At 38.8% G+C, this 23177-nt stretch overlaps 1 protein-coding gene and 1 long non-coding RNA gene across 2 annotated transcripts; one reads left to right on the top strand and one right to left on the bottom strand.

Moving 5' to 3' along the window:
- Positions 1 to 1807: 1807 nt before the first annotated feature.
- Positions 1808 to 12181, bottom strand: LOC116578056. The gene is made up of 5 exons (XR_004280715.1): positions 11985 to 12181; positions 10786 to 10923; positions 8618 to 8682; positions 2480 to 2595; positions 1808 to 1842 (listed from the first exon to the last, which is right to left on the bottom strand). It is a non-coding gene; the product is annotated as an uncharacterized LOC116578056 (long non-coding RNA).
- LOC116578055 (keratin, type I cytoskeletal 27) lies at positions 10445 to 15140 on the top strand. Its single transcript, XM_032321935.1, has 8 exons — positions 10445 to 10935; positions 11397 to 11479; positions 11849 to 12005; positions 12256 to 12417; positions 12510 to 12635; positions 14011 to 14228; positions 14657 to 14706; positions 14822 to 15140. Exons 1-8 carry the CDS (start codon positions 10522 to 10524, stop codon positions 14962 to 14964), a joined length of 1353 nt encoding a protein of 450 aa, XP_032177826.1. The 5' UTR covers positions 10445 to 10521; the 3' UTR covers positions 14965 to 15140.
- Positions 15141 to 23177: the final 8037 nt, after the last annotated feature.

Raw genomic sequence — 23177 nt, 5'->3', positions numbered from 1 at the left:
AAAAACCTCTTGCTTTTCTGTCGTTGAATTTTGTTTTTTAACAATTTCTTGCCAAGGAAACAAACCAGAATTCCCTATGTATCTATTTAGCTAAGGAACAGATGTAAAATTAAATTCTGGGTGTGTTTCCTTTACATTCTGTTGAGTTCATAGGATCAAAGCAAATACCCCATCCTCAGAACTTAGTCTTAAATCTGATCTCCCTTTCAAGGAGAGTTATGAATTCACCATGGCCTTTAGACCTATGATTTTCCTTTGCTCTGCAGAATTCTAGGGCTCCTGAGTTCTTCAGGAGTTCTTTTAATAATTACATGATCTTCGTGTGGAGATTCCTCAAGAAATTAAAAATAGAGCTTCCCTATGACCCTGCAATTGCACTACTGGGTATTTACCCCAAAGATACAGATGTAGTGAAAAGAAAGGCCATCTGTACCCCAATGTTTATAGCAGCAATGGCCACGGTTGCCAAACTGTGGAAAGAAACAAGATGCCCTTCAACCAACGAATGGATAAGGAAGATGTGGTCCATGTACACTATGGAGTATTATGCCTCCATCAGAAAGGATGAATACCCAACTTTTGTAGCAACATGGACGGGCCTGGAAGAGATTATGCTGAGTGAAATAAGTCAAGCAGAGAGAGTCAATTATCATATGGTTTCACTTATTTGTGGAGCATAACAAATAGCATGGAGGACAAGGGGAGACGGAGAGGAGAAGGGAGTTGAGGAAAATTGGAAGGGGAGGTGAACCATGAGAGACTATGGACTCTGAAAAACAATCTGAGGGGTTTGAAGGGGTGGGGGGTGGGAGGTTGGGGTACCAGGTGGTATTAGAGAGGGCACGGATTGCATGGAGCACTGGGTGTGGTGCAAAAACAATGAATACTGTTACGCTGAAAAGAAATTAAAAAAAAAAAAATTACATGTTTTTCTCCAGTCCTTGAAGGGTACTTTTTGCTGTGGTGAGCTTCTAAGCAATCGGTTGCCATCTAAAGGAGGACTTCAGATACCAAGCTGGGGAGGTTGTTGAAGCAAAAATCACAAACTCATATCCCTTCTTCTGACAGCCAAGGTCTGCAAATGCTAATTACAAGAGTGAATTACCATTTGTTGTTGGGTGTTGCAAATGGGTTGCTGTTTCTCTTTCCCTTTAAATATGTTTTGTCATCACACAGAATTTTATAATACATTATAATATATTGATCTATATATAGATCAATTTCCATCATAGATTCAGAGTTTTACATCTGCTGAGAAAGGTCTTTGCCATTCCAACAAGATAGGTAAAATTGCCCATATTTTTCTTTTAGTACTTTTGAGATGATCATAGGAATTTTGTCATATGACATTTTATGCACGTAGTATAACCATCCTCATTTTCTATGTATACTCCTTGGATTAGTAAGATGCTATTTAATATACTACAATGTACCACTTTGAAGTGGTACATTGTATCTTAATCTGTTTTGTGGACATGTCTTTCTGGGATACTCTCCTTTTCTATAGAGATGTAATTCAGCTCCTACTTTTTTTGTTTTTATGTGCTAATGTTTTGTGGGATTTTACCTCAATCTTTTTCTTCTGCTCATTTTTATAGGCATTTCACGTTCCTTAACCTCTAGTATGAGTATAGTTCCACACAGCTTTTCTAACTGCACATAGATACCTTTTCTCATTTTTCATCTAGAGTTCAAAAATATATTGGCTTGATTTCAAATTTCTTGTCTCTTTTTCTCTCCTCCACTGTATCCGGACCTTCTCTTCCCTACATCTCTGCTGACCCTCTTCTGATCAGTTTCAATTCTTCTTCCGGGTGTTTCTTCTCATGGTGGGGCACTTTCCTGGAAAGGAAACACAGCTGGTCCGTTTCGAGAATTCACAACGTCTAGACTGTTTCCGTCTGAGGTCATGCGAGACTCTTTTCACTCACCTACTTCTGAATGGGCAAAACTCTCCCAGTTTTGTAGGCAGATAGGGTTCAAGGTCCCCAGAAAAGGAAAGTCGAGTCATAGCTTTCTTAACATAAGAGAAGTCATTTTAGCCCCCAGCCATTCTGTGCCAGCACTCCTTGCCCAAGCACACTTCCCGCAAAACTTCCTAGGACACACTGGAATCAAAAAATGCGGAAATCCCAGTAGTTAAGGATTTTAAAGGAATAATGGGAATGTAGAAACTAAGTCTGTAGCAGGCCAGGAAAGAGCCTAACCATACCAGAGACAACAAATTAATGATAATACTTCCAGGGCTGTTTCAAAAATAAAGATTGACCTAATGCATATCCTTGAGTCATTTTTTACAGGATTTAAGCCCTTTTGAGCACTCAAACACCAGACTCCCTGGAACAGCGAATTGTGATGCTGACCTCCCCCGCACCCCATGACTTCAGTCAATTAGAACCTGGACTCTGTCCAATTAGGATGATGCCCCAACTCTTTACTGAATTCTCCCTTGCCAAACCCTACATGAATACACATGTACCTTAAAACTTCCCTAATTTTGTTGTCTGGAAATATCCATGGTGTTTTCCTGGCTTATTGCAAGTAATTAACCCTTTCTTTTCCTCTTCTTTGGCTTGATTGTGTCTTGGCTCCCACCTACCAAGAGGTAAACCCAGTTTCAGATTATAGTTTCTACCTGTTCTTCTCCAATGCACCTGCAGTCCTTTTCAGTTGGCTTTCCATAATTCTCCAATAATCAGACCCTTCAAATTCCTCTGGATTCCCTCTTCTTCCCACAAAAGTCTAGTGGCTAATGGTAATTTGTTCTACCAGCTTACATTTTGGGTTTCATGGTAATACCTTGTCAGCTAGATTTGTAACAAAAGTTGTATACAGGGGCGCCTGGGTGGCTCAGTGGGTTAAAGCCTCTGCCTTTGGCTCAAGTCATGATCCCAGGGTCCTGGGATCGAGCCCCACATGGGGCTCTCTGCTCAGCAGGGAGCCTGCTTCCTCCTCTCCCCCTGCCTGCTTCTCTGCCTAGTTGTGATCTCTGTCTCTCAAATAAATAAATAAAATCTTTAAAAAAAAAAAAAAAGTTGTATACATGTCTCTGGTTTTGTGATATAAGTGTTCTGTGTGATTTCTTTGTGAGGATTCAAAAATTCTGCAACCATTGCCATGATTTCCTGGAATCCATACCTTATTCTTGAAAGACAGCTTTGCTTGGCACTCAGTTTTAATGTGGTAAATATTTTTCTTAATATTTTGAAGAGGGGCATCTGGGTGGTGCCAATCAGTTAGGCATCCAACTCTTGGTTTCAGCTCAGGTTGTGATATAATGGGATATAACATCCAGCCCTGCATTAGGCTCAGGTCTCAGCACAGAGTCGGCTTGAGTTTCTCTCTCCCTCTGCTCCTCCTACCCCCTCTCTAAAATAATTAAATAAATCTTTAAAAATATATCTATTTTGTAGCAATCATTCCAGTAAGACACTATTGTTGCTAGTGGAAGCTGCTGACAGTCTAATTATGGTTCCTCCGTAGATGATCTCTATTTTCTCTGGCTGCTTTAAGGTCTTCTCCTTGTCTTTGGTATTCTTCCACATCACTACAATGTGACTAGAAGTAGACTCTTAAATTCACTTTGCCTCTTGAATTGGAGGACTGTTTCTAATCTATTCCAGAAAATTCTTACCTTCTGCCCCATTCTAGAAAATTCTTATCTTCTACCCCATTAGTATTGTCTCTAGGGATACTCCAGTGGAAAGTATTTCAGAGTTTCTCTCCAAACCCCCTCTCTCTTCCTCTCTCTCGTTCCCCCGCCTTCTTCCTCCCTCCTTCCATCTCATTCTCTTCCATTTAGAACAATAAACTTTTATTTTTCCTACAATTTACTTATTTCCTCCTTAGTTGTGTCTTATCTGTTGCTTAATCCCCAGTTAAAATTCTTTTTTTTTTCTTCAAGATTTTATTTATGTATTTGAAGGAGAGAGACGGAGCAAGAGCAGAAGCAGGGGGAGTGAGAGAGGGAAAGCAGGCTTCCCCCAGAGTGGGGAGCCTGATGCGGGGCTCGATCCCAGGACTTTGGGATCATGACCTGAACCAAAGGCAGATGCTTAACGACTGAGCCACCAAGGCACCCCCTCAGTTAAAATTCTTAATTTTAGTTATTTTATTTCCCATTTCTTTTTCTTATTCAAGCATAATTAACACACAGTGTTATGTTAGTTGCAGATGTACAATATAGTGATTTAACAGTTCCGGGATGTTCATCTAGATAAGTTCATCTAGATAAGTGCACGCCTAATCCTCTTCATTCATTTCCTTTCCATTGCCATTTCTATTTGAAATTTACTGAGTCATTTTTAATAGTTATTCATTTGGAACACTTCCAGTTCTCTCTTTCACTTCTCTAAACACAAAAAAACCCACACTTTCTTTGCATACACTTTCTTGCAACCTCATTATCGTTGGTCTTTAATGTTCTATTCTATAGACATAGTTATGTTGGCTCTTAGTCATACGTGTTTGTTTCCTCAGTTGTTTATTTTATTTTATTATCAGTGTAAATGTGGTTGGAATTTAACTTCGGGAGTCCTGCAGGGCCAGGAATGGGATGATTTCTCCAGGGTAATATAAAGCATTACCAAACTGAAAACATGTTTCTAAAATTATTTTTAGGGGCACCTGCGTGGCTCAATGGGTTAAGCCCCTGCCTTCTGCTCAGATCATGATCTCAGGGTCCTGGGATTGAGTCCCGCATCGGGCTCAGTGGGAAGCCTGCTTCCCCCAATCTCTCTCTCTGCCTGCTTCTCTGCCTACTTGTGATCTCTGTCAAATGAATAAATAAAATCTTTAAAAAATAAAAAATAAAATAAAATTATTTTTAATTTATTTTTTATTTTTAAGTAAGCTCCACATTCAGTATGGAGCCCAACACAGGGCTTGAGCTCTTGAGATAAAAACCTGACCCAATAATAAGAGTTGGACGCTTAACCAACCAAGCCACCCAGACACACCAACCTAAAAATGTCTTAAACGAATTCTTAGATTGGGGTTTTCAGATTAAGTGGGCATAAATTTAAACTGCAAGACTGTATCAGAGTAAGAGCATAATGATAAGTCATTATCAAATATCAACAATAGTCATAGTATTGAATTTTTACTCAGTACCACTGGCAACAGAATGACATGCTTGTTTCTGTGCTTTGCCAGCATGGAAATTTCTCTAACTTCATCCTTTCCACTGACAACATAGGCTTTGGGGTATATAGTTTCAAGTGGGGTCTCAAGTTTAACTATGACACTTGGTCAGGTCCAAATCTTATCCCTCACCGGGTCTCTTAACCAGAAAAATCTGTTTCTGCTCTGAGCATATTTCTGGGACAGCTCAAACTTCTGCATCTGCTCACCACTCATGTTTTGACTCTATGTGTTTTCTTTTTTCTTTTTTTAACGACTTCCTTTATTTTCTTTTGAGCTTAGATATGAATTTAAAAGCCATTTTATAATAATTTATTCAGCATTAGGGTATTTCATCTAGTCTTATTTAACTGCGAGACATGGAGATACCACAGTGTCTATTTTTTTAAACTGCATTCTGTATCAAGTTTATTTGTAAATTTTACAATGAAACTTCCGACATGCAATTGGGATTTTTTTTCTCTTGGTTAGTTTTAAATAGATATTTACTTTTTATCGAAGTAATGAATGCACATTGGTTTAACCGTTAAATTGTGCTTAAAGTAAAAACAAGGGGCATCTGGGTGACTCAGTTGTTACGCGTTAAGCGTCTACCTTTGGCTCAGGTCATGATCCCAGAGTCCTGGAATCTGGCTCCCTGCTCAGTGGGGAGCCTGCTTCTCCCCTGCAACTCCCCCTGCCTGTGTTCCCTCTCTCGCTCTCTCTCTCTCTCTCTCTCTCTCTCTCTGTCAATTAGATAAATAAATAAAATATAAAATAAAAGCAAAAACAAAAACAATGATCTCTTTTTCTCTCCCTTCTTCTACCTCAAGCTCTGCCCTCTACAAGCATCTATTTACCACTCTTTTAGCTCTTCTTTGTCATCTTTGTCTCTAGATTTTTAAATAATATGCTTCATTCAATATTTCTTGATTTACCAGTTTTACATATTATATATTCTGCTATTAAAAGAAAGTTGAGAGTTTTGCCTTTACCACCTTTCTCCTCTTCCCAACATAGCTCTACCACAATATTTGGCTAAACCAGTCTTCAGTCTTCTCACCAGTATGACTAAGTGGATATTGTTCATCATTACACTGGCAGTATATGCCATGTTTTCTTGTACAGCTTTCCGTTCTTCAATCAGTATTTTTCTAACATTTTTACTAACTTGTTTTCCTGTAACCTTAATCTCTCATGCCTCTTTCTTACAAGAACAAAACCATTTTCAAACAAACAAAATCCATCATTTCCATCTATCCCCACCTATTTTCATCCGTCCTTTTCATCTATCATCTAGACATCCAGCTCAAGAATCCTCTCTTCTCATGTCGGTTTCTCCGACTTGCTACCCAGCTATCTTCAGGGTCATGCATTCGGTGTACTTGTACTGGGACCCCATTGCTCAGATTCTGAGCTTTCCCTTTTCTTGTTCACTTTTCCTTCTAGTGGTTTCCTGACAAAATGTGTAAAGATCAATGTTTTGAGACCTTTCATGTCTGAAAATATTTTTTTCCCTCGCTCATGACTAATTGTTGTAGTAGAGAATTTGGGGTTGGACATCATTTTCAAGGAGAATTTTGAAGGCATTCTTCACTGGAATCATGGATTCCAGGGTTGCTGGGAAGTTCAGAGCCATCTGATTGCCCCATCACTGGATGGGTGTTGTCTCTTCTTCTGACACTTTGAGTTCTCTTTTTCTCCATGGTTCTCTAAAATAAACTGAGCACATGCTCTGCTGTGATTCTTTTTCATTTATTACTCATAGTTCTTGGTGGTCTCTTCAATTTAGAAGCTCAGTCCTTTAGTTCTGAGTAGTGTTATAAAATATACTTATAAAATAATTTCTTCATCATTTCCCCTTTCTCTCTGAAAGATTTACTTAAGGTTGCTCTTCTTGAACTAAGCCTCTAATTTTCTAATCTTTTCTTTTATCTGTCTTTTTGACCTTTGCTCAACTGCTAGGGAGATTTTTTTTTTTTTTAAAGCTTATTTTCCAACGCATCTATTGAAGTTATTTTGGAAATTATTTGGGGAGTTATTTTTTTCATTCTGAGAGCCCACTCTTGTGCTCTGCTGTTTAATTTTAATGATACCATATTCATGTTTCAAATATGTGGTATTTTTGTAACTTCTAAGGGCATTAATGATAGGTAGTTTCTTTTTTTTTTTTTTTTTTAAGTTTTCTTCAGCTTCCTCGATTGTCTTTTTGTCAAGTGCCATTTTTTGCTTCTTTATTCAAGTCTTTGTCTTTCATGCTGGAGTGTTTTTTCAATGTATGGTGATTTTTAAAATTCTGCTCATCTGTAAGAGTAAGGTCCTAAATATTTGGAGGCAATGTGTGTATTTCACTAGGGTGGATGGGTAGTAAGCAATCTCTTATGGGAAAAACTCAAAGTATCTGCAGGTCTTTTCTCCAGAACTCTTTTGCTACCCCAGAGAAGGCCCCAACAATCACAGATGGATACCTAATTTGTAGGGCCTAGTGTAAAATGAAAGTATCAGGTCCCTTGTCCAAAAGTCAGGAAAAGGTTCAGTTAGAGGTACTAACACATAAATTTCTTTCTTTAAAATATCTTATTACTGGGCACCTGGGTGGCTCAGTTGTTAAAGCCTCTGCCTTCAGCTCAGGACATGATCCCAGGGTTCTAGGATCGAGCCCCACACTGGGCTCCCTGCTCAGCAGGAAGCCTGCTTCTGCCTCTCCCACTCCCCCTGCTTGTAGTCCCTCTCTCACTGTCTCTCCCTCTCTGTATGTGTCAAATAAATAAATAAACAAATAAATAAAAATTTTTAAAAAATATCTTATTACTTAAAACATGCAGTAGAGTGGGGGTACCTGGCTGGCTCAGACAGTAGAACATGTGACTCTTGATCTCAGGGTTAAGAGTTCAGGCCCCACATTGGGCATGTAGCCTACTTACAAAAAAAAAAAAAAATCCTTGTTGGGTGCCTGGGTGGCTCTGTTGGTTCAGCCACTGTCTTTGGCTCGGCCCAGGTCATGATCCTGGAATCCCAAGATCTAGTCCTGCATCAGGCTCCCAGCTCCGCAGGGAGTCTGCTTCTCCCTCTGATCTTCTCCCCTCTCATGCTTTCTCTCTCTCAAATAAATAAATAAAATCTTTGAAAAAAAAAATGTAGTAGAAGTAGTAGTAATAAATAATAATATAATCTTACAAATTGCTAAAAATAACATTTTTCATGTCATGATTTTATGCAATACAATAAATTCTAATGCTTTGTTAATATGATTTCTTGATCGAAAGATTTTTCTGGCTTGCTTTTCTGCAGATTCACTTATTACATCATGAAAATTTATATTTTTAGCAATTTCATTTTCAATCTGTATGATTGAGAGTGATGTCCATTGTTCTTGGCAAATGCAAGATCTCAAATAGTCTCAACTGGAAAGAACAACAAGAGCAAAGACCAAAAGGAGGGAGGGGAGCAGAATGGTAAAGTGAAAGAATGCACAAATCAGGTAGGTATGACCTACCTCAAGAAGAAACTTACACATCAGGCGAAGGAGCTTTATCAAGCTTATAGTCCATTGATTTTAAACTGTAGGAAAGTGGGAAAAGGAAAGAAATACTTACTGACTACATATTACCGACAAGCATAATTGCTTTACAAATGTAACTACCATTTAATAGCTTCACAAAACACAAGTCATGTATCCGTCCTAGAAACGGAGGCTCAGCAAGAAGGAACTCTGCATTGGTCACACAGCTGGAAAGTTGCAGAACTAGGATATGAATGATGATATATTTGTTTGAAGAACTCACATTCTTTCAATGACATGAATGGTTGTGTATTATTACAGGAATGATATCTTAACTTACTGCTCTGCCTACTGACCAGGGTGGAAAGGAAAAAAACTTGAACCAAAAACCCAATCATTGAGCTAAAAAAAAATGATAGTGAGAAAAAAAATAGAAAAGAGAAAAATGTTTCAAGAGGCACCGCAGAAGTAGATTCAGTTGGACCTAGTGACTTGCTAGATGTAGGCCTGTAGAAGATGACAGAAATTAAAGATTTCTTAGCAATCATGAGCGTGACTCAGGGTAATTTCACCAATAGGTAATGAAAAAAGATAGAAAAGTTCAAAGTTTGATGACAACGTGATTGAGTGTTGAGTCAGAAATCATCCAGCAGAAATGTCTGGTGGGCGTAGTGAGGCGTAGGTCTAGAATGGGACACAGGCCAGTGTTAAAGATGTATATTTAGAAACCATTCACCTACAGTCAAAGTGACAAGAAGGGATGACAGCACCAAAGAATAATGTGTAGAAAACAAGAGTGCCAGGCACAAAACTATAAGGAATGACAAGATATAAAGCACAGATACACCAAATGGAAGAAAGAGGAGGAACAAGCCGAAATATTGCAATAGAAGTATTTTCAGAGGGCATTTGTTCAGAATTCGGTAAGCCTGGGGTGGTCAGTATCAAATGTGTCCAAGACAGTATAGGAGAATAAATGTAAGAAACAATGACTGGACTGGATGTGAGATCATTAGCAATCTGAGGTTATTTTCAGTAAAGTGCTGGGACCAAAATTCCGGAGTGAATAGGAGGGGAAGTATGGAGGAAGTAAATGCAGAAAATCTTTTTAGAAATAATGAAAGGGAAGAAATGTAAAAAAAATACAAGAAATCTAGAAATAGAAAGGGAACATGCAGGCCATAGTCTGGTCCCTTCGTTTTACAGATAAGAAAACTGGACCCAGAGAAATTAGCTAATACCTTTATACCTTAGACAGAAAACCAGTAAAGATGAAATGGTAATTCTGGAGGGATAAGGATCAAGGAAGACTTTCTGTCTCCAAAGAAGAGTCCATTTAAATCTTCATTTCCCATTTAAGATCTGGCCTCCTTCCTCTGGTACCATGAGCCCTTGGTCTTGAAATTATTTTCAAAGAAAGACCATATTATCCACTGAAACCCATGACTGTGACGGCTCACTTGCTGAAGAAAATGTAATGTCATTGGTTTGAGCAAGGAAAGAGAAATCTGTCTAGACACTTTTTTATTCTTACAGGAATTCTGTAGTCCTAAAACCTGGAAGACAGGAAGGATTGCTCATACTAAATTTGAAATGCATCACTATAATAATCTTGATAACACTCCTCCCTGTCCCATTTTGGAGATAACAAATAACCCCAAGGTAACTATCCACCTACAGAAATGGACACAGTAGAGTAAAGGCACTCATTAAAAAAAAAAAGATCACCCAATTATGAATAATTCATGATGAGCTGGCAAACACCAGTTTGCTATGGGTAGCTAGGTTCATCGAGAAACACCCTGATAATGTGTATATAAAGACAAACTCAACTGTTTGAACCGGACATTTGCCATCAGAGCTTCACTCCAGGAACACGCTCTGCGGGTCTGGACATCATGTCTATGCGCTTTTCTTCTGCATCCAGACGGCTTGGCTCCAGCGGGGGAGCGGGTTTTGGGGCTGGAAATGCATGTGGTGTGCCGGGCATTGGAAGTGGCTTCTCTTGCGCTTTTGGGGGCAGCTCATCTGCGGGAGGCTATGGAGGGGGACTGGGTGGGGGGAGTGCTTCTTGCGCTGCCTTCACTGGGAATGAACACGGCCTCCTGTCGGGCAATGAGAAGGTGACGATGCAGAACCTGAACGACCGCTTGGCCTCCTACCTGGAAAATGTGCGAGCACTAGAGGAGGCCAACGCTGACCTGGAGCAGAAGATCAAGGGCTGGTACGAGAAATTCGGGCCTGGTTCTTGCCGTGGTCTTGATCATGATTACAGCAGATACTTCCCAATAATTGATGACCTTAGGAACCAGGTAAGAAGCACAATGTTGCGAGGGTTAATAACGCTAAGAATATTTAGCTACACAAGCACACACGAATGTGTGAGCTCTCTCACACACAGCAGGGCTTTGCTCTCAGCTTCTGATTATCCATAACTCACTATGAATATTAAAAATAATTTCCATTCAAATTCTAATCTTTGAACATGGCTTACCTATACCTGCTACAAGGTATGCATGTTTATGCTTTTCATAATATGAAACTATCAAAAACCGCCCACCATCTCTTGCTATATTATTTATAACTTCTTCCGTAGAAAGTGTTTATGGTGGGGGGGGCGGTGAAGGGTGAAAGAGGCCATGTTTAGTTTCCCATTTGCAAAAGAATCATCTTATTATTGGAGACAGAATGCCAGAAGATTACTATAATTTCACAGGTGACTTTCTTTCAAGGAAATGTGACATTTCCTAACTCCTAACTTTCCATCTGTCAGATCATTTCTGCAACTACCAGCAATGCCAATGTTATCCTGCAAAATGATAATGCAAGACTAACAGCTGATGACTTCAGGCTAAAGTAAGTAGAGCTGAAGAGAAACCAAAGAAGTTCTCTCAACATTTCCGCCTTAAATCTAAGCCATTGAGGGTCACCTCAATAGTTTTACCTTGTTTGTTTTGAACTAAATGTACGTAAGAATGACAGCTGAACGATCTGTTTTACTTGGGAAATTTAGGAATTGATACAAATGAATATTGAGATCCTATGAAAGAGAATTTTGAGTGTTCCCATTCTCTTGCTTCAAAGAAATGCTTATTGCATTATGGGCAGTCTAGCTGAAGTTTTAAGTATATTTTAACAGTTTGACCTTGAATCATGGTTGGCGTTTTATGATGACCTAAGAAGTGATGGGACTAAGGTGATAACAACTGTCAAATATCTTCTAAGGTTTGAAAATGAACAGGCCCTTCACCAGAGTGTTGATGCGGATGTCAGCGGTTTGCGCAGGGTCCTGGACGAGCTGACTCTGTGCAGAACCGACCTAGAGATCCAGCTGGAAACCCTGAGCGAGGAGCTGGCTTACCTCAAGAAGAATCATGAGGAGGTAGGTCTCTGTCTCCCCTGATTCCACAATCCGCCTTGCTCCCAAAATTTAAAAATGAATTTCAGATGACCGGTACAACAATGTCCGACATCAGTATTCCAGGAGGAACTCGTCACTTTCTCTGTGTGGCTGATTGTTTGAAATGCTTCTATCCACCCGCCTCCAAAGAAACAAAGTTTCTCCCCTCATGCATCCTGTCGGTCTGGTTCCATTGAAAATAGTCAGCTCCCAACCGGGTCAAATTTTTCAGGAAATGAAGGCGCTGCAGTGCGCGGCCGGCGGGAACGTGAACGTGGAGATGAACGCGGCACCCGGGGTGGACCTCACCGTCCTGCTGAACAACATGCGGGCCGAGTACGAGGCCCTGGCCGAGCAGAACCGCCGGGACGCCGAGGCCTGGTTCAACGAGAAGGTAGAACCCCGCCAGTGCACGCTTGCTTGGCTCTGGGCACTGATGCGAGGCCGGCAGCACCCTAACCACCCCCCACCTCCCCAACCTTGCAGAGCGCCTCCCTGCAACAGCAGATCTCCGACGACGCTGGTGCCACCACCTCTGCTCGGAATGAGCTGACCGAGATGAAACGCACTCTTCAAACCCTGGAGATCGAACTCCAGTCCCTCTTGGCAATGGTCAGTAAACAGGACCAAAAAAAAAAAAAAAAAGATTGATTTCAGAAGTGGGGAGTTAATGTAAAGAGCGTTTCTTCCACGTGATATTACTTATGTTCGTTTTTCTCCGTTAATTCACGGGCTTGACGTAATCCACATTTGCATTTTGAGCAGCAGAATCCTCTTGGCCTGAAAAGTAGACCTAGGTGCTCATAATTATGAAACATTGTAAATGAGCAAGGACAATTACTTTGAGGTACTCGAAAAAGAAAATAGTTTTTACCCTGAATCTTCTCTCCTAAGTCCAAAGATTTAAAAAAAAAAAAAAAAAAAATCTCGGTGGAGTGCAAAAATGCGTTGGCATCTCTCCTATCTTCATCTGGCATTCCTTTGGGCCACTTAATTAAGAACACTTACAAGTTCCTTTTTAAGTAGCAAAGTAGAGGCATTAATGTTGCCTATAAAGCTAAACACCCTTGATAATAATAGTAACCTTTTCATTAATGGTTTGCCCAGCACTTTCTCCCACTTGAGTCCACAATAACCCTGGGGCTTGGGCAGGGCAGACTTTATAATTCCTGTCATTATTTCCAAAAGAACCATCTGAGATTCAAAGAAGTTAAGCAGTTTTCCCAGAGTCCTACAGTTGAATACAAAGGAACCTGAGCTTCTCTCCAAATTTCCTAACTCCCACATCTATACTTTTCCCACTATGGCTAGTAAACAAACCTTCAGAGTTTATCCACAAAAGAGGGTATGAATGTATATAAAATTAGGACTTGGCATAAAAATTCTTGCAGCTGAAAGAGGAAGACACTTATATCGTCATTCCGTCTAAAAGTACAACAAGCATCCCTCTTTAGGAAAAACCCTTTATAAACACTTTGGATTCACAAATGATTTTAAGCTTAGAAAGGTCTTTCTTTTCTTTGGGTCATTCTACTTCAGGAAAGTTTATCCAGTTCACCATGGGGTTGTTAATTATTAATAGAAGAGCTACAGTCTCTATGAGACAAGACTGTCACATAATTAGAAACAAAGTAGCAAATTGTAGGGGGACTTTTATTCCTGGGAAATGTGGCCAGTTGTACCAGACTCCAGAAGCAGAGGTGGGGCAGAGGGACCTTTAGACTGTGCCCTATGAAGAAACAAGTTTATCTTTGCTAACACTCCTGGACATATGAGTGACATCCACCACCAACTGTGTCATTCTCAAACAGAAAAACAGCATGATACCTAATAAAGGCAATAATTAATATTGAATAAGGGGGACCCTTTGGGGTAAATATGGTAAAAATTTGTAAGATAACTCTTTTAAATATCTCTTAAGTGCTCTACCTTATTCTAAAACAACACTGTGATATTTTCTACTAAACTATGTCTTACTGATCCATAGAAACACTCCCTGGAGTGCTCCCTGACGGAGACAGAAGGCAACTACTGTGCGCAGCTCTCCCAGATCCAAGCTCAGATCGGGGCCCTGGAGGAGCAGCTGCACCAGGTCAGAACCGAGACGGAGGGCCAGAAGCTGGAGTACGAGCAGCTCCTTGACATCAAGGTCCACCTGGAAAAGGAAATTGAGACTTACTGCCGCCTGATTGATGGAGAGGATGGGTAAATACAGCTTCTACTGAGAAAACACTTTATACTTTATTTTAAGGTTATTAAAGATTTTTTGAAATCAAGTACAAAGTATGTATGACCCACATCATGTAAAACTAAACCCCTTCTAGTGCTATTTCAGAATCCAGATATCTCCTATCTTAAATCTTTGTTTTCTAGTTTCCCTGGAAAAATAGGGGTGAAATAGGGGTGCCTGGGTGGCTCAGTGGGTTAAAGTCTCTGCCTCCAGCTCAGGTCATGATCTTAGGGTCCTGGGATCGAGCACCGCATCAGGCTCTCTACTCAGTGGGGAACCTGCTTCCTCCTCTCTCTCTGCCTGCCCCTCTGCCTACTTGTGATCTCTGTCTGTCAAATAAATAAATAAATATTTTTAAAAAATAGAGTGAAATAATTAATGCAAGATCTCTATATTTTTACAGCTCTTGTGTTAAATCAAAAGGCTATGGAGGACCAGGGAATCAGATAAAAGGTAAACAAAAGCTGTGTTTAGCATTGAAAACGCATTTTTATAACTTTCAAATGATGAATTAGTCATCTCCTCTTGGTCGATCTGATAAATTCTGATAACTCATGTGTCATTTTAGAGTCCTCTAAAACCACTATGGTTAAAACAATTGTTGAAGAAATAGATCCTCGTGGCAAAGTTCTCTCCTCCAGAGTTCACACTGTGGAAGAGAAATCCACCAAAGCCAACAACGTGAAGAGTGAACAGAGGGTGCCTTCCTGAACTCCAGAAGAAGAGCCCCTAAATTAAAATACCAAACTGAAGCTCGGTTCCTAAATAAAATCTCGCTTACTTTTTTGCTTTTCTTCCGATGAATTAAGACAAGCTATTTGTCAAATGGTAACATTTCTTTGGCTTTCTCTATGGTGGCATGTCAATAAAAGTTCTTCCTGTTGCAAGACATCTTTACTGGTTCTGGTCAATCTTGGCATTTTAAACATATCCGCAAGGGGAGCTGAATCTGATTTTTAGCTTCTTTTGTTTAATTCGGTGGCCTTCACAAATTAGGAGTAAGTTTAACAGGTAAACTGGTTGGAGTCTTTTTCACTTCTCTGTAAAATGTTCAATCTTCTTCTTGCCTTCTATAAACACTGGTCAAGCACATTTGCTGAGTGCTGCAGTGAGAATAAGAGAGTCTGTAAAATCTAACCCCTGAATGCAACATGCTGATAGATATGGAAATAAGAAATTTAAGAACCAAAAACATCTTAAAAATAAAAAAATATATAAATGGTGATATTTGAAGGTAGAAGGGAAGAGAGAAAGATGGGGAACTAGATAGGGCAAGGGGGGAATTCTACAACTTTAGGCCAAAAAACACATCGTAACAAACTGAAGAAGACTGAAATCACAAGTATCTTTTCTGGCCTCAATAGGATGAAACTAGAAACCAGGAAGTAACAGGAGGAAAATTGGAAAATTCAAAAATATACAAATTAACTAACACACCTCTGAACAATGAATGGGTCAAAGAAGAAAGCAAAGGAAAAATTTTTTTTAAAAATCTTAAGACAAATGAAAAGGAAAATATAACAAAACTTATGGGATAAAGCAAAAGCAGTACTAAGAGGGAACTGCATAGTGATAATCATATATTAAGAAAGAAAAAAGCTCACAAATAATCTAACTTTACATATCAAGGAACTAGAAAAAGGGGAAATTAAGCCAAAAGTCAACAGAAGGAAAGAATAAATATTAGAACAGAAATAAATGAAATAAAGACTAGAAAAGAAATATATAAGATCAACAAAACTGAGAATTGGGTTTTTTGAAAAGATAAAATTGACAAATCTTTAGCTAGACCAACCAGAGGGAGAGAGAAGGGACTCAAATAAAAATTATATGTGAGAAAGGAGACATTAAAAGTGATGTCAGAAATAGAAAGGATTATAAGAGAATACTGAAACATTTATATGCCAACAAATTAGATAATCTGAAAGAAATAAATTCCAATAAACATGCAACCTGCCAGACTAAATCATGAAAAACAGAAAATCTAAACAGATCAAAGATGAGTGAGGAGATTGAATCAGTAATCAAAAACACTTTCAACAAAGCAAAGCCTAGGACCAGGTGGCTTCACTGGTGAATTCTACTACTTACAGAAGAATTAATGCCAACCCTTCTCACACTCTTCCAAAAAATAAGAGAAGAAACACTTCCAAACTCATTTTATAAGGCCAGAATTACTCATCTACCAAAGCCAGACAAAGATGCTACAAGACAGGTCAATTACAGGTCAACATCCCTGATAAATATAGATGGAAAAATCTTCAACAAAACTGGAGCAAAACAAACTCAACAATACCTTAAAAGAATCATATACCATGACCAAATGCAATTTATCCCTGGGATACAAGAATGATTCAACACATACAAATCAATAAATGTGATATACCACAGTAACAGACAGAAGGATTAAAATTATATGGTCATCTCAATAGATACAGAAAAAGCACTTGACAAAATTTGACACCTTTTCAGGATAAATACACCCAGCAAATTAAGTATAGAAGGGGGCACCTAGGTGGCTCATTCGGTTTAGTGGCTGCCTTCAGCTCAGGTCATAACCCTGGGTACTGGAATTGAGCCCTGCATTGGGCTCCCTAGTCAGGGGAAAGCCTGCTTCTCCCTCTCCCTCTGCCTGCTGCTCTGCCTACTTGTGCTTTCTCTCCATCTCTCTAGTAAATAAATAAAATCTTTACAAGAAAAAAAATTAGGTATAGAAGAAATGTAACTCAACATAAAAGGCCATTTATGACAATATCACAGTTAATATCATACTCAGTGGTGAAAAACTGACAGCTTTTCCTCTATACCAGGAATAAGACAAGGACGTCCACTCACCACTTTTATTCAATACTGGAATTCCTAGCCAGAGCACTTAGGCAAGAAAAAGAAATAAAAGGCACCCAAATTGGAAGAGAAGAAGTAAAATTGTCTCTGTTTGCAGATAGCATGCTCTTATCTACAGAAAACCCTAAAAACTTCACCCAAAAACTGTTAGAGCTAATAAATAAATTCAGCAAAGTTGCAGGATACAAGATCAACATAAAAATCAGTTACATTTGGGGTGCCTGGGTGGCTCAGTGGGTTAAAGCCTCTGCCTTCGGCTCGGGTCATGATCCCAGGGTCCTGGGATCGAGCCCCACATCGGGCTCTCTGCTCAGCAGGGAGCCTGCTTCCCCCTCTCTCTCTGCCTGCCTCTCTGCCTACTTGTGATCTCTGTCTGCCAAATAAATAAATAAATCAATCAAAAAATATCAGTTAAATTTTTATACACTTAAAATAAGTTATCCAAAATGAAAATTAAGAAAACAATCCCATTTATAATAGCATGGAAAAGAATAAAATACTTAGGAATAAACTTAACTAAGGACATGACAGAATTGTACACTGAAAATTACAAAACAGTAATAAAAGAAATTAAAGCAGATACGAATAAATCAAAAGACATCCCATGTTCATGAATCAGAGGTTTAATAATGTTTAAAAGGCCACACTACCAAAGCAAGCTACAGATTTAATGCAATCCCTGTCAAAATACCAATGCCATTTTTATCATAAATAGAAAAAACAATCCTAAAATTCATATCGATACCAAAAAGACGCTTAATAGCTAAAGCAACTTTGAGAAAGCATAAATGACACTTCCCGATTTCAAAATACATTACAAAGCTACAGTAAATAAAACAGCATGGAAGAATAAAAACATGGAGAAGTTAGAACCCTCGTGCACTATTGGTAGGAACTCAAACTGGCATGACCACTATGAAAAACAGTATGGCAGCTCCTAAAAACATTGAAAATAGAATTACCATGTTCCAGCAATTCCACTTCCTAGCATATACCAAAAAGAATTGAAAGCAGGATCTTGAAAAATGTATTTGTACACCCATGTTCAGAGCAGCATCATTCACAACTAAAATGTAGACACAACCCAAGTGATCATCAACAATGAATGAATACGCAAAATGTGGTGTAGGCATACAATGGAATATTATTCATCCTTTAAAAGGAAGGAAATTCTGACACATGCTACTACATGGATGAAACATTGAAGTCACTATATTAAGTAAAAGAAGCCAGTCACAAAAAGGTTAATAGTCTATGATTCCACTATATAAGGTACCTGGGGTTGTTGACCAGTTCAGAGAGAGAAGTAGTAGAATAGTGATTGCTGGGGAGAAGAGAATGGGGAGTTATTTAATGGGCGTGTTTAAGGTTTACAAGATGAAAATAGTATGGAGATGTATGTTGGTTGTACAACATTATGAACGTATCATGAACAATACCACTGAATTGTACACTTAAAAATAGATAAGGTAATAATTTTATGTTCTGTGTATTTTATCACAGTAAAAAGAATAGAGAGCCAGAAATAAATCCACCTACCTACAGTCAACTTACCTTTGACAAAGGGACAAAGGATATGAACAAGGAGAGAATAGTCTCTTCAAGAAATGGTGCTGGGAAAACTGAATATCCACATGTAAAAAGGGCCCCACATGAAATTGGGCCCCCGTGACACACTATACACAAAAATCAACTTAGAATGGATTAAAGACCCAAACATGATACCCAAAATAGTACAACTCCTCAAAGAAGACATGAAAGATGTGATCAGATGTGTTCAGGGTGGTATGGCCATAGACAAAGGGGAAAGTTCCTTGACATTGGTCTTGGCAATGATTTCTTGGATGTGACACCAAAGTAAGAGCAACAAAACCAAAGTATATACAGGACTTTTAATATAACTTCCAGGGAAGAATCAATAATCATGATACCCAGCACTTTGAACTCTATTCTAACCATCATTTTAATTCTCAGAACAACCCTATGAGATAGATACTATTATCATCCCTTTTTTATACCTAAGAAAACTGAGGCAGAGAGCAGTTGAGTAACTACCCCAACCTCACACAGCTAATAACTGGAGTTGCTGGAATGCTAACCCAGCCAGTCTGGCTCACAGTCTGTACTTGACTCCAACATAATACCATGCTATTGAGAACCTCATGATCCCACCTTCCTTCTTGCAAGAGAAGGGAGGGAAAAGCTAAGCACATTCTAAACTCCAGTCAATCTAAGATTAAGCCATTATCAGAGTCAGTGACCCTGCAAGGTGGCTTCGGATATATGTGATTTCATTCCTCTGGTCCACTGCCCCCTTCAGTGCAGAGTGGGAGTATCAAAACCAGGGAAGCCATTTTGCAGAAAGAATTAGCACCCCAGATTCTTTTTTGTTGTTGTTAATAATTTTTTTTAATTTATTTATTTTTTCAGCGTAACAGTATTCATTGTTTTTGCACCACACCCAGTGCTCCATGCAATCCGTGCCCTCTCTAATACCCACCACCTGGTTCCCCCAACCTCTCACCCTCCACCCCTTCAAAACCCTCAGATTGTTTTTCAGAGTCCATAGTCTCTCATGGTTCACCTCCCCTTCCAATTTCCCTCAATTCCCTTTTCCTCTCTAACTCCTCTTGTCCTCCATGCTATTTGTTATGCTCCACAAATAAGTGAAACCATATGATAATTGACTCTCTCTGCTTGACTGATTTCACTCAGCATAATCTCTTCCAGTCCCATCCATGTTGCTACAAAAGTTGGGTATTCATCCTTTCTGATGGAGGCATAATACTCCATAGTGTATATGGACCACATCTTCTTTATCCATCCGTCCATTGAAGGGCATCTTGGTTCTTTCCACAGTTTGGCCACCGTGGCCATTGCTGCTATAAACATTAGCACCCCAGATTCTTATTCTCAAAAAAAAACTCTGTATCTCGTGACAAAACAAACCTCATTCATGTCTGAGAAAAATATTGTTTCAACTCAGATAACAGAAATGTAAAATGTAAATTTTAAACAACAGCAAGAAGATATTGAAAGACCTAACTGTGAGACAGGAATCCATCAAAATCCTAGAGGAGAACACAGGGAGCAACCTCTGTAACCTCAACCGCAACAACTTCTGGCTAGACACATCTCCAAAGGCAAGGGAAACAAAAGCAAAAATGAACTATTGGGACTTAAACAACATATAAAGCTTTTTGCACAGCAAAGGAAACAACCAACAAAATTAAAAAGTAACCTATGGGATGGCAGAAGATATTTACAAATGACATATTGGATAAAAAGGATTAAGATCCAAAGTCTGTAAAGAACTCATCACACTTAACACCCAAAGAAAATAATCCAAACAAGAAATGGGCAGAAGACGTGGAACAGATGAGAAAGAAGATATATAAATGTTCAATAAACACATGGGAAATGCTCAACATCACTATCAGGGAAATACAAATAAAAACCACAAGGAGCTACCACCTCACGCCAATCAGAATGGATTAAATTAACAAGTCAGGAAATGAAAGAAGTTGGCAAAGATGCAGAGAAAGGGGAACCCTCTTACACTGATGGGAATGCAAGCTGGTACAGCCACTCTGGAAAACAGTATGGAGGTTCCTCAAAAAATTAAAAATAGAGCTACCCTATGACCCAGCAATTGCACTACTAGGTGTTTATCCAAAGGATACAAAAATAGTGATTCAAAGCCCATGTACCACAATGTTTATAGCAGCAATGTCCACAATAGTCTAAATATGGAAAGAACCCATATGTTCTTCGACAGACAATAAAAAAGATGTGGTATTTATATAAAATGGAATATTACTCAGTCATCAAAAAGAATGAAATTTTTCCATTTACAATGATATGAATGGAACTACTAAGCAAAACAAGTCAGTCAAAGAAAGACAAATACCATAAATTTTACTTATCTATGGAATTTAAGAAACAAAACAGATGAACAAAGGGAAGGGAAAGGAAAATCAAATATGACAAAAACAGAGAGGGAGACAAACCATAAGAGACTCTTAACTCAAGGAAACAGACTGAAAGTTGCTCGAGGGGAGATGAGTGAGGGCATGGGGTAACTGGGTGATGGGGATTAAGGTGGACACTTGATGTAATGACCACTGAGTGTTATATGCCACTGATGAATTGCTAAATTCTACCCCTGAAACTAATAATCCAGTATAGGTTAACTAAATGGAATATATTTTTTCTAAAGATTTTATTTATTTATTTGACAGACAGAGATCACAAGTAGGCAGAGAGGCAGGCAGAGAGAGGAAGCAGGCTCCTCACTGAGCAGAGAGCCTGATATGGGGCTCGATCCCAGGACCCTGGGATTATGACCTGAGCTGAAAGCAGAGGCTTTAACCCACTGAACCACCCCAACTAAATTGAATTTAAATAAAATTTTTTAAGAAGGTATTGAAGCATGTTTGAAACTAAACACAAAATTTATCAGGGGGAAATTAGCCTATTATTGTTAGAATAAAGTAATATGATGAGTGTCTTTATCCTGAGGTGAGCAAACATTTATACCACATAACTCACAGTTTAACTCAATTATTTCTGAGGACCTAGAATATGCATATTGTATGATGAATGTTCTAATACCTAATAGAGTTTCAAGAAAGGATAATGATGTGTGGCTGAATATGTGTTTCTTACTATGAATAAAATAGCCACTCTCGGGGCGCCTGGTTGGCTCAGTGGGTTAAGCCGCTGCCTTCGGCTCAGGTCATGATCTCAGGGTCCTGGGATCGAGTCCCGCATCGGGCTCTCTGCTCGGCAGGGAGCCTGCTTCCCTCTCTCTCTCTCTCTCTCTCTCTGCCTGCCTCTCCATCTACTTGTGATTTCTCTCTGTCAAATAAATAAATAAAATCTTTTAAAAAAAAATAGCCACTCTCAAGGAAGAAATGTATGGATAGAGATATACAGATAGAATTCATTGTCTATCTCCCACTTCTGGAAAGAACTAACGTATACCTAAACTTCTGTGGCAAGTATTAGCGTAGAGGAAATCTATGAGTAAGAAAAGTCAAGAGATCTGCCTTGATGAGTAAACAGATGACAGTGTTTTCGGAAGGAGCTAAGCATCATTCATTCCAGTCCTCCTTGGATATAAAAATGCTTTGTGATCTGTATTATCCCTTAGCCTCACAGCCAACTCATCCCCAAAATGATTCTAATAATATATGCTTAACCTGTTCCCCAAAAGATTACAAGTTAATTAGTATTTATAAAATATCTGGAGATAAATAGATTATGTTAATAATACTTTGCAGCCTCATAATACCTTTTATCCAAGAGACTCAAGACTTATAAACTGTTACACTGACCCCATACTCTGTTTTTCTTGTTTCATTCATGAGAAGTTTGGACAAAAGATTAAAATTATGACCAGGTCACAACAAAATCGATAGCAAGCCTCTGAATACAAGCTACAACTCTTATCATACATTATTCTAAACCTGAATCACAGGTTTATATTAATTATCTTAAGATATTTCGGTAAAAAAAAAAAAAAAAAAACCCTGGCGTTCTGGCCCACCAAATATTACCTATCTTTTAGGAGCAGTAACGTTGGGTTTTTCCAAAGTATGGGATACACACAGCATTGAAAAATCTCATTCAGAAAAAATTACCGTTTCCCAACAATCTAAACCCATAATCAGTAACCAATCAATTTGTACCATTATAAGTCATAGAGACCTGACCCTGTCTGACATATTCACTCTATTATAATAATTTCAATAATTAACATTTACAAAATGTTTGTGCCCTTCAGACTGCTTTATAGTCATTAATTATTGAAACTGCTCAGCATTCAGTGTTATTATTTTCATTTGCCCAGCAGGGAAATGAAGCACAACCAAAGGGGATAACTTCCCATGGGCATCAAGGAAAGAAAATGAAGAGGCTGGTTACCTGTTAACAACTAAGCTAGCATCTTGAGTACTGTAATTATTGGTTTTCTAGATAGAGATGAAAATACATGTCTCCTTTATATATCTTACTCCTTAATTATCAATCGTAAGTTCAGTTCTCAAATAACTCCTAATGCCATAAATACATAAATT

This window comes from Mustela erminea, chromosome 18 (genome assembly GCF_009829155.1).
Source record: "Mustela erminea isolate mMusErm1 chromosome 18, mMusErm1.Pri, whole genome shotgun sequence".
Taxonomy (NCBI): Eukaryota; Metazoa; Chordata; class Mammalia; order Carnivora; family Mustelidae; genus Mustela; species Mustela erminea.
The sequence above is the reverse complement of the archived record's forward strand: the minus strand, read 5'-3'. Positions and strand labels throughout refer to the sequence as shown.

What these genes read in the sequence shown, in the direction of transcription:
- LOC116578055 (XM_032321935.1), top strand. Translation starts at nt 10,522, where the DNA reads ATGTCTATGCGCTTTTCTTCTGCATCCAGACGGCTTGGCTCCAGCGGG. An exon ending in GCTGATGACTTCAGGCTAAA is followed by an intron (nt 11,480 to 11,848) that starts GTAAGTAGAGCT and finishes ATATCTTCTAAG; the next exon opens with GTTTGAAAATGAACAGGCCC. An exon ending in TCCAGTCCCTCTTGGCAATG is followed by an intron (nt 12,636 to 14,010) that starts GTCAGTAAACAG and finishes ACTGATCCATAG; the next exon opens with AAACACTCCCTGGAGTGCTC.